Source organism: Heterodontus francisci, chromosome 3 (assembly GCF_036365525.1).
Source record: "Heterodontus francisci isolate sHetFra1 chromosome 3, sHetFra1.hap1, whole genome shotgun sequence".
In the NCBI taxonomy this organism is placed as follows: Eukaryota; Metazoa; Chordata; class Chondrichthyes; order Heterodontiformes; family Heterodontidae; genus Heterodontus; species Heterodontus francisci.
The window spans coordinates 7,007,815-7,020,309 of record NC_090373.1 but is presented as its reverse complement, the minus strand read 5'-3'; the positions used below and the strand labels follow the sequence as shown (position 1 = coordinate 7,020,309).

General features: G+C 42.6%; 1 protein-coding gene across 18 annotated transcripts in view; it reads right to left on the bottom strand.

Annotated features, from left to right (window-relative positions):
- Positions 1 to 12,495, bottom strand: part of LOC137353703 (regulating synaptic membrane exocytosis protein 3-like) — a 1,492,914-nt gene that overhangs the window by 410,163 nt on the left and 1,070,256 nt on the right. For all 18 annotated transcript variants that reach the window (XM_068020069.1, XM_068020075.1, XM_068020096.1 and 15 more), the window contains one exon: positions 10,977 to 11,076. In XM_068020069.1, the coding sequence (XP_067876170.1) occupies positions 10,977 to 11,076 (100 nt within the window). The remainder of the gene's footprint in view (positions 1 to 10,976; positions 11,077 to 12,495) is intronic.

Sequence of the window (12,495 nt, the reverse complement as noted above, 5' to 3'; positions counted from 1 at the left end):
TAATATATTTTCGATGTAGAACTTGGCAGATTCATAGGTCAAGCTCCTGCAAACTGATCTTGGGTATACATCAAGCCAAAATGCCAGTGTAATTCAGGAGACTACTGAATGCCTTAAAGCCCCTTTCTGCACCAGTTTCAGTTAACACAAAGAGCAGTGTAACTTTAACTTTTGATGAAGTATGGGATATTTTACCAGATGTCTATTCCCCTTTGCTCCTGTGTTTAGGGTCCACAATTTCTATTTTATTCAGAATCATCAGAATTGTACACAATTAACACACAGAAGGAGCACCTCATTTTATTGCTACTTGACCCGTTCAATCAGAGCAATCCTCTCTAACCCCATTGCGTTTCACACTTCCACACACATAGCTACCTATGGAAAAACGTATCTAGTTCCATTGAAAATGATGTTATTCATTCCCATTCATTAATATCACCTGCCTCTACCTCTACCTCAGCCGTTCTGCTGCTGAAATTCTCATCCATGTCTTTGTTACCTCCAGACTCAACTATTCCATTACTCTCCTGGTCAGCCTCCAATCCTCTACTCATCACAGACTTCAGCTCAACCAGACTTCAGTTGCTCGTATCCTATGCCACACCAATTTCCACTCATTCTTTACTCTTGTCTCACAACAACTCCAATTTAAAAGTCTTATCCTCTTGTTTAAAGGCCTATATGGCCTCAACCTTCTTCACTTTCTGTAACCTCCTCATGCCCTACAACTCACCCCTGCTCCAGCCTTTTGCCTTCTAAGCCTACACCCCTCCACCACGCCACCTCCTCCATTAAGGCCGCCTTGAAAATCCATCGCCCTGACCAAGGATTGGGCCACCACTCCTAATATCGCTTCCTTTGGTTTCACATGAAGTTTTGTCTGCATATACCCCAATGAAGCATCTTGGGACCTTTATCTATGTTTAAGGTGCTATATAAATACAAGTTGTATTTATCTGGGGTGGGGGGGGTGGTTATATCTCATATTTTTCACATTAACAATCTCTCTGAGGTTGTAACACCTTAGAGAAGAGAAGGTTGAGAGGAGATTTGATAGAGATGCTCAGAATCATGAGGGGTCTGGACAGAATAGAGAGACAGAAATTGTTCACATTGGTGAAAGGATGGAGAACCAGAGGGCACCGATTTTAGGTGATTGGCAAAAGGCGAGAGTAGGAAACATTTGTTAACATAGTGAGTGGCTAGGATCTGGAATGCACTGCCTGAGAGGGTGGTTGGGACAGATTCAACTGTGATTTTCAAAAGGGAATTGGATAACAACCTGAAGATAAAATGGTGCAGGATTACAGGGAAAAGGTGGGTAACTGGGACTAGCTGAGTTGCTCTTGCAGAGTGTGGCATGGACTTGACGGGCCAAATGGCCTCAATCTGTGCTGCAACCAGTCTACGATGCTATGATACTCTCTACATCCAATTGTGGTACAGTTGTTACGGCCACATGGTGCGACGTGGGTGGTTCCCACTGTTCAACTTTCCACCTAAGCTCAGCAAGTGTATTTGTATTTGAGTTTAGCCCTTTGGTGTTTTATCTTTCGAATAAACAGCCAATGACAGGTTTTTTTCGTAGGTTGTAAACACAAAAAAGTCAAATGTTGATTGATCAACACGCCTGATCCCAAAATTGTCGCAATGCGCACACACACACGCACGCGCACACACACACACGACAGATACAGAAGGGAAAAAGGAAAGTAACTTTTAGTTGCGGGGTGGGGGGGGGGGGGTGGAGATTACGATAAACCTGTTGAATTCTCTTGGAAATCAAGTTCTCGATGAATGCAAGCTTGAGATGATTGTAGATTTCTCTCTTGATCGAAAGTTCAATTGAAGATGATGGGTTACTCATAGCTCCCACTGTTGTATAATGTAGATGTCGGATTCTGCAGCAGGGATTTCTCTCTTGATCAAAAGTTCAATTGAAGATGGTGGGTTACTCATAGCTCCCACTGCTGTATAATGTAGATGTCGGATTCTGCAGCAGGGCACATGCTTTCTGGCTTGGCTGGAACACAAGCTGTTAGAATGTTGCTTCTTTACCTCGCTCTCTCTCTGGCTGTTTTTTCTAAGGTAAAGCTGTTATCTCTCACCTCATGTTCGGAAACATTCTGGTCTCTTCCCCATCGTGATTGCACAATAGCCCAGGACATGGCTACTTCACACCTCCTTTGTTTTAGAAGAAGACATTCAATTCTGGAATGTTTTAGGATAGGTATAGGATGGGTTCAGTTAACACCTCTTATTTTGAAGATTTGACCTGTGTCTTTGTCAGACAGTTTGAATACACAAAAGGACAATCCCTTTTTCTTTGGTGGCCATTTTGGGCTATTGTTCATTTTTTAAAATAAAGGTTCATTTCTTAAAGACAAAGTCAGATTTTCATAACTCTTCAGAGTTGGTCCATGATTGTTTATTCATCGCACTTCCAATGTACATGACACAGCATGCTAATAATTCTCTACATGCTATGGTAACTTCCAACTAAGTTTACAGCCCTTTGTTACTGATTTCCCAACATCGTCTAAGCAATCTTTTACTGTCACTCAAAGTATCTCATAAGGTTATGGTCTGCTTCAATAGTCACTTGTGGTAAGGTACATATTCTAACAACCGTCTGTGTGAAAACATTTCTTCTGACTTCTTTTTTATAACAGTGATTACACTTTTAAAAAATACTCCATTGGCTGTAAAGCACTTTTTGGATGTCCTGAAGTTGTGAAAGTCTTTCTTTCTTTTCTCCTAGTGATAATCCTCACTTTTAGCCCCCTTTTTATTTTACCAATTCATTAACCAATGGCAACAGTCTATCATTGTTTACTGTCCCAAACTCTTTTCAAATTCTGAAAATCTGTACTGGATCTCTTTTCTGTGAAAAAATTAACAGCCTGCCAACCTGAAAATATTCCTACTCTGTTTTCTGTCCTTTGACCAATCCTCAATCCATACTAATATGTTACTTTCAACACCATGTTTTTTGAAAATCCAAATATACTACATCCACAGGTTCCCCTTAATCTAACCTAGTTACATTCTCAAAAACTCTCTAGTAGGTTTTTCAAACATGATTTCAATTTTATAAAACCATGTTGGCTCTGCCTAATCTTATTAAGGCTTTCTAAGTGCACAGTTACTTCTTCCTAATAATAGATTCCAACATTTTTCCAATGACTGAGTCAAGCTAACTGGCCTGTAGTTCCCAGTTTTCTCTCTGCCTCCTCTCTTGAATAGCAGTGTTACATTTGCTAACTTTCAATCCACTGGGACCATTCCAGAATCTAGGGAATTTGGAAGAGAATAATCAATGCATCTACTATCTCTGCAGCCACCTCTTTTAGGACCCTAGGATGCTGGCTGACAGGTTTTAGGGATTTGGCAGCTTTTAATCCCATTACTTTTTCCAGTACTTTTTCTTTACTACTCTTAATTACTTCAAGTTCCTCATTCTCGTTAGACCCTTGGTTCCCACTAATTCTGTTTTTTTTGTGCCTTCTACTCTGTCTTGTTCCCCAGTAATAATTGCTCCTGTCTCAGCCTCTCAGGGATCCACATTTACTTTTGCTACTCTCTTGCTTTTGACATACTTAAAGAAACTCTTACAATTTTTTTTATATTTCTTGATAATTTACTCTCATTCTATTTTCTCCCTTTCATCAATTTCTTGACTAGCCTTTGCTAGTTCCTAAAATTCTCCCAATCCTCAGGCTTACTACTTTTCTTGGCAACATGATAAGCCTCTTCTTTTAATCTAATACTATCCATAATCTCTTTAATTGGGCACGGATGGACACCCTTCCCATGTAGTTTATATCCCTCAGGGGAATCATAGAAAGTTACAACACAGAAGGAGGTCATTCAGTCCATCGTGTCTGTGCTGCTCAAATGTAGATTTGTTGAGAATTTTGAAATATTATTGTAAACGTTCACCATAGTTTAAGCTTAAGTCTCTAGGATCATACTTAAGTACTCCTGAAATCAATGTGGCATTCTATCCTATTATGATCACTCTTCCTCAGAGGATTGCTTAAGATGAGATTTCCATGTATAGCCCTCATTGAAAACAAGATCTAAAATAGCCTGGTTGGTTGGATGATGTATTGTTCTAAGAAGCTGTCTCAAGTACATTCCATGTACTTGTTCTCCAAACTACTTTTGCCAATTTGATTTGTCCAACATATACGAAGGTTAAAGACACCCACAATTATTGCCTTGTCTTTTTTACTAGTCTCTTTTATTTCTTGATTAATATTTTATCCAACAATACAGCTACTGTTTGGGGGCATATAAACTACTCATACCATTTTCTGACCCTTGTTATTTCTTATTTCCACCCATACTGATTTTACTTCCTGCTCTTCCAAGTCAAGATCCTTTCTCACTACCATCTTTTATTATCAGGGTTATTCCCCTTTCTTTTCCATTTTGTCTCTCTTTTCAAAATGTCACATATCCATGAATATTTAATTCCAACCTTGGTCACCATGCAACCATGTCTCTGCAATGACTATTAGATCAAACTTATTTATCTCTTGTTGTGCCATTAATTCATCTGTACTGTTACAAATGCTTTGTGTATTCAGATGAATTAGAATTAGAATTAGAATTAGAACATTACAGCGCAGTACAGGCCCTTCGGTCCTCGATGCTGCGCCGACCATCTGACCTACACTATTCCATTTTCATCCATATGTCTATCCAATGACCACTTAAATGCCCTTAAAGTTGGCGAGTCTGCTACTGTTGCAGGCAGGGCGTTCCACGCCCCTACCACTCTCTGCGTAAAGAAACTACCTCTGACATCTGTCCTATATCTTTCACCCCTCAACTTAAAGCTATGTCCCCTCGTGTTTGCCATCATCATCCGAGGAAAAAGACTCTCACTATCCACCCTATCTAACCCTCTGATTATCTTGTATGTCTCTATTAAGTCACCTCTCCTCCTCCTTCTCTCTAACGAAAACAACCCCAAGTCCCTCAGCCTTTCCTCGTAAGACCTTCCTTCCATACCAGGCAACATCCTAGTAAATCTCCTCTGCACCCTTTCCAAAGCTTCCACATCCTTCCTATAATGCGGTGACCAGAACTGCACGCAATACTCAAGGTGCGGCCTCACCAGAGTTTTGTACAGCTGCATCATGATCTCGTGGCTCCGAAACTCGATCCCCCTACTAATAAAAGCTAACACACCATATGCCTTCTTAACAGCCCTATTAACCTGGGTAGCAACTTTCAGGGATTTATGTACCTGGACACCAAGATCTCTCTGCTCATCTACACTACCAAGACTCTTCCCATTAGCCCAGTACTTTGCATTGCTGTTACTCCTTCCAAAGTGAATCACCTCACACTTCTCCGCATTAAACTCCATTTGCCATCTCTCAGCCCAGCTCTGCAGCCTATCTATGTCCCTCTGTACCCTACAACACCCTTCGACACTATCCACAACTCCACCGACCTTCGTGTCATCCGCAAATTTACTAACCCACCCTTCTACACCCTCATCCAGGTCATTTATAAAAATGACAAACAGCAGTGGCCCCAAAACAGAACCTTGCGGTACACCACTAGTAACTAAACTCCAGGATGAACATTTGCCATCAACCACCACCCTCTATCTTCTTTCAGCTAGCCAATTTCTGATCCAAAGCTCTAAATCACCTTCAACCCCATACTTCCGTATTTTCTGCAATAGCCTACCGTGGGGAACCTTATCAAACGCCTTACTGAAATCCATATACACCACATCCACGGCTTTACCCTCATCCACCTGTTTGGTCACCTTCTCGAAAAACTCAATAAGGTTTGTGAGGCACGACCTACCTTTCACAAAAACGTGCTGACTATCGCAAATGAACTTATTCTTTTCAAGATGCTTATAAATCCTATCTCTTATAACCTTTTACAACATTTTACCCACAACCGAAGTAAGGCTCACAGGTCTATAATTACCAGGGCTGTCTCTACTCCCCTTCTTGAACAAGGGGACAACATTTGCTATCCTCCAGTCTTCCGGCACTACTCCTGTCGACAATGACGACATAAAGATCAACAACAACGGCTCTGTAATCTCCTCCCTGGCTTCCCAGAGAATCCTAGGATAAATCCCATCTGGCCCAGGGGACTTATCTATTTTCACACTTTCCAAAATTGATAACACCTCCTCCTTGTGAATCTCAATCCCATCTAGCCTAGTAGGCTGTATCTCAGTAATCTCCTCGGCAACATTTTCTTTCTCTACTGTAAATACTGACGAAAAATATTCATTTAACGCTTCCCCTATCTCCTCTGATTCCGCACACAACTTCCCACTACTATCCTTGACTGTTCTAACTCTTATCATTCTTTTATTCCTGATATACCTATAGAAAGCCTTAGGGTTTTCTTTGATCCTATCCGCCAATGACTTCTCGTGTCCTCTCCTTGCTCTTCTTAGCCCTCCCTTTAGATCCTTCCTGGCTAGCTTGTAACTCTCAAGCGCCCTAACTGAGCCTTCACGTCTCATCCTAACATCAGCCGCCCTCTTCCTCTTGACAAGCGCTTCAACTTCTTGAGTAAACCACGGCTTCCTCGCTCGACAACTTCCTCCCTGCCTGACAGGTACATACTTATCAAGGACATGCATTAGCTGCTCCTTGAACAAGCTCCACATTTCGTTTGTGCCCATCCCCCGCAGTTTGCTTCCCCATCCTACACATCCTAAATCTTGCCTAATCGCGTCATAATTTCCTTTCCCCCAGCTATAATTCTTGCCCTGCGGTATATACCTGTCCCTGCCCATCGCTAAGGTAAACCTAACCGAATTGTGATCACTATCGCCAAAGTGCTCACCTACATCTAAATCGAACACCTGGCCGGGTTCATTACCGAGTACCAAATCCAATGTGGCATCGCCCCTGGTTGGCCTGTCCACATACTGTGTCAGAAAACCCTCCTGCACACACTGGACAAAAACAGACCCATCTAAAGTACTCGAACCATAGTACTTCCAGTCAATATTTGGAAAGTTAAAGTCCCCCATAACCACTACCCTGTTACTCTCGCTCCTGTCGAGAATCATCTTCGCTATCCTTTCCTCTACATCTCTGGAACTATTCGGAGGTCTATAGAAAACTCCCAACAGGGTGACCTCTCCTCTCCTGTTTCTAACCTCGGCCCATACAACCTCAGTAGACGAGTCCTCAAACGTCCTTTCTGCAGCTGTAATACTTTCCTTGATTAACAATACCACACCCCCCCCTCTTTTACCCTCTTCTCTGTTCTTACTGAAACATCTAAATCCCGGAACCTGCAACATCCATTCCTGCCCCTGCTCTACCCATGTCTCTGAAATGGCCACAACATCAGGATCCCAGGTACCAACCCATGCTGCAAGCTCACCCACCTTATTCCGGATGCTCCTGGCGTTGAAGTAGACACACTTTAAACCAAGTTCTTGCTTGCCAGTGCCCTCTTGCGTCCCTGTAACCTTATCCCCTACTTCACTACTCTCAACAGCCTGTACACTGGAACTACAATTTAGGTTCCCATTCCCCTGCTGAATTAATTTAAACCCCCCCCGAAGAGCACCAGCAAATCTCGCCCCCCCAGGATATTGGTACCCCTCTGGTTCAGGTGAAGACCATCCTGTTTGTAGAGGTCCCACCTACCCCAGAAAGAGCCCCAATTATCCAGGAAACCAAAACCCTCCCTCCTACACCATCTCTGCAGCCACGTGTTCAACTCCTCTCTCTCCCTATTCCTCGCTTCGCTATCACGTGGCACGGGCAACAACCCAGAAATAACAACTCTGTTTGTTCTCGCTCGAAGCTTCCACCCTAGCTCCCTGAATTTCTGCCTTAAATCCCCATCTATCTTCCTACCTATGTCGTTGGTGCCTATGTGGACCACGACTTGGGGGTGCTCCCCCTCCCCCTTAAGGATCCCAAAAACACGATCAGAGACATCACGTACCCTGGCACCTGGGAGGCAACACACCAACCGTGAGTCTCTCTCGTTCCCACAGAACCTCCTATCTGTTCCCCTAACTATGGAGTCCCCAATGACTAATGCTCTGCTCCTCTTCCCCTTTCCCTTCTGAGCAACAGGGACAGACTCTGTGCCAGAGACCTGCACCCCATTGCTTACCCCTGGTAAGTCGTCCCCCCCAACAGTATCCAAAACGGTATACCTGTTGTTGAGGGAAACGGCCACAGGGGATCCCTGCACTGCCTGCTGGTTCCCTTTCCTTCCCCTGACGGTAACCCATCTACCTACTTCTTTTACCTGAGGTGTGACTGCCTCCCTATAACTCCTGTCAATAATCCCCTCCGCCTCCCGAATGATCCGAAGTTCATCCAGCTCCAGCTCCAGTTCCCTAACGTGGTCTGCGAGGAGCTGGAGTTGGGTGCACTTCCCGCAGATGCAGTCAGCAGGGACACTCTTGGCGACCCCTACCTCCCACATTCTGCAGGAGGAACATACAACTGCCTTTACCTCCATTCCCACTATTCTAGATTCCCAACAAATCTACTGAAAAACCAAACGAAAAAAAAAAAGTCAAAACTTGTTCGCTTCGCAATCCGACGGACTGAACTTTTTAAATAAAAAGCTTACCTTATCAACACACCTGAAGTGCCTTTAATTTTAACTTCTTACCATTTTTTCTTGATTTGACTTTATTCACTGAGGCATTATTACTGTTAACCTCTCTGACGCTTCATGTCACGCTCTGCTTATCTTTATCCAAACCTTTAATCTTTCTCTTTAGATTTCCCCTCACCTGAACCCTCCCTCCTCCACTGTTCAGTTTAAAGCTCCAGCTACAGTACTAGTAATTTGATTCACCAAGACACTAGTCCCAGTCCAGTTTAAGTAGAGCCTAGCCCAATGAAACAGTTCCTTCTTCCCCCAGTACCAGTGTTGCATGAATTGAAACCTTGTCTCTGCACCACTCTTTGAGCCACGTATTTGTCTCTCTCTGATCTGTTTGACCCTTTGCCAATTTGCGAATGGCTCAGGTAGTAATCTAGAGACTGTTAGCTTTATTAATTAATTTAGGCCCTCGCTCTGCTGTGTATCCAGATTCACTGATGGCCTTGATGAGGTTCACATTCTGGAGGAGAGACAATGGTACAAGTGTTGGGGGGGGGGGGGTGGGGGGGGTGGTGGCGGGGTGGGGGGGGTGCGGAATTGGAGAGATTAATACAATTCCCAAAAGATCAATGGGCATCTGAAAGAGAAAGTTTAGTTTTATTGTTTCTTGTTCAGACGTTGACTCAACATCTACATTTCCAGCCTCTTCTGTTTTTAGTTTTGAAGTTAACTTTAGTGAGCTCATGAGTGAAACTGCAAAAGCTACTGTTTGCATTAAACCTGAAAACAGAAATCAAAAGGAAACAAAACAGACACCTCATGAACTGTGATTTGCTCTGCATTATTCTTTATGAAGAAAGAATTGTTTCTACTTTGGCAGGATGCTGCTTATTTTTAAATGCCCAGATGTTAATATCTGTTTTAGCCAAATTGGACTCCTAAGCCCTCCATGTGTAAGAAATAAGCAAACTGGGTGAAGTTCACTGCATCTCAGCTGAGCTGGAAACAATCTCAAAGCCCCTGTTCACTGCCTCTTTAAGGATCCTAACTCTCATTTCATTCTGTCGGTCTCAGATGCCATAATGAAGCAGAGGTGGAAGAGGACAATGAGCCAAGACCTGGTTCTGGAGAAAGATCATCAACTTGAAATGTTAACTTTGTTTCGCTTTCCACAGATGCTGCTGACCTGCTGAATCTTTCAGCATTTTCTGTTTGTATTTCAGATTTCCAACATCCACACAGTTTTGCTTTTGTATGATCATCATTTTGTTCAGGCTTTACAGTCATCATCAGTCCTGAAGAGTTCATCATTGCTGAACCTTGTAATTATTCCAACCCCAAACAATGATCGTCATGGGTTTTCTGGCTCTGCTGGTATACAAGCGAGTGACTATGGCCCAGATTTTGTGGTGACAAGGATGGATAAGTTGTAAGCGTTCACCGTCATTACTCCTCTGAAACTGACAGCAACTTCTGGAGTCAGCCCATGTGTGGAATAGCGTGGAAATCCAGGAGTTACTGTCAGTGATTCATTCTATGCTTCTCCAGAGGGTGCACTGTTGAGGTTCCGCAGACTGCAATTGCTGGAAAATCAATGAACTGACAAGAACTTCCACACTTATGTTGATAGTCTCACTGTAAAAACCTTGGAAAAGTTACACCTTGTTGAATGAGAAGTAACTTGGTTTTTAACACTGCACTAACTTCATAATTACCGCTAAACACCATCACTAGCCCTGAGAAGCTAATTTTATTTTTCTGAAATGTCACATTTCTCCATTATGATAAAAAAATTCCACTTTATTAAAAAATATTTTTTCTTTTTTTAAAAGTTTTAAAACTTTCTGCTTTGCTGTCTGTGTGTATACTTCAATGTGATTGGCTGCTTACCACCTTGCTGACATCACTGCTGCTGCACGCCAGGAGATCCCCTTGACGTGCTGCTAGATTTAAACTGCCGTTGGGAAGAGGAAAATCCCGGCACAGAGATCACTAGACCTTTGAGGGCAGCTTTATTTGAGGTCAGAGGTGAGGGCTCTTGCTTCGCTGCTGACCAGAAAATCTGTGCCATGATGTCACCCTCCGACAACAAAAGGAACAGATCAGAAGGGAAGATTTCCTCAGGACAATTTTCCACTTGCAGTCCCACCTTTAAGATGTACATTTCTGTAAACACATTTAGAATTTTGTGATAGACAAATGTGAAATCTTTCCCCATTTCCTCTATGTATGTAATCTGCAAGTAAGTGTTCAATGCAGCCAAGACCTTTAAACTTCTGAGTTTGGTGTGGTGCTAGAGGTTGAGAGACAATGGAGAATGTTATAACACAGATAAATTAATCTTCCTGTGTTTGGCCTAAAGGCATACATGCTGAACATTTACTTACCGGCTCTCAAATGGCCAACAACATCAGCTAAGCTGCCTTTTTTTACTTTGGTGATGAAGGCCCCTAGTCTTCCAGTTTCTGTTATCTTTCCTCCAACCACCTGTATGACAAGAATGTCAAATTAACTCTCAGCTAGAAACTGATCACTGTTTAAATGTGAGTAAAGAGAAACTTCACTCATACACAGTAGCTACCTTGAATAATCACATTACTGTATAGTAATGTTACACTGGGTGCTAAAGTGGGTGTTACACTGTGTAAACTAGACCCAAGTCATATTTTGGTTGCTGCCCCATGATATTAACTGAAATGTGAAGAGATCTCTGTATGATTTAGTTTATTAGTGCATTGTCTGATATGGTACTGAGACATCCCGTCCGGTGGGGCCCCAGGTTTGATTCCCAATTTTTTAGATTAGATTAGAGATACAGCACTGAAACAGGCCCTTCGGCCCACCGAGTCTGTGCCGAACATCAACCACCCATTTATACTAATCCTACACTAATCCCATATTCCTACCAAACATCCCCACCTGTTCTTATATTTCCCTACCACCTACCTATACTAGTGACAATTTATAATGGCCAATTTACCTATCAACCTGCAAGTCTTTTGGCTTGTGGGAGGAAACCGGAGCACCCGGAGAAAACCCACGCAGACACAGGGAGAACTTGCAAACTCCACACAGGCAGTACCCGGAATCGAACCCGGGTCCCTGGAGCTGTGAGGCTGCGGTGCTAACCACTGCGCCACTGTGCCGCCCTGTGCTGAGTTAAATGATTGTAGTAAGTGTAATTGGGAAGGAAAAGAAAATCATGCTTTTCCACTTCTGTGGGCAAGCTTTCTGTTTTTGATTCTTTGTGCGCTAACATCCTAATTTTTGAGATTATTAGCGCTAACTTTCTTTGCAAAACACCACGTTTTCCACTGGGAGAAATCTTTCATCACATTGACATTACTGTGAATGCCATAATCTGACAAATCCCAATTCACCTCTGAGAATGCCAGGTTCATGGTTCTGAAATAATTTAACAGCGACAAAGCTACTAAAACTATCGAGCAATTCAACTGAAATAACAGGAATAAAAAAGGTCCTTCAAGCTTTCGCAATACAATCTGAATTGAATTATCCAATAATAAGTGTGAGTTACCAGGCATAAACTGTGTATGAAACTGTGCACAACCTACCAAACTGAACCACAGTTCAGACCTTATTCATTGCTCATCTATCTTGTGTATACCACAACTTTGGCAATTCTTAGTAAGTTGAAACAAAATGCTTGGCTCTCATAGCCTCAACTGATGACAGGGCTCATGTCATTTCAGTCACATTGCGGTGAGAAACATTCAGCCAGCAAGACATTTCTAAGTTTCACAAGGGACCTGTTCATGCAAGGATATGGAAATCAGCAAATGCTTTGCACAGACTCGAGTATACATTTACAGCAATGTAAGTCTTTCCTAAAAAGATGAGTATTCATCATTTAGAATCAACTTAATTTTACTGATGGATTGTACA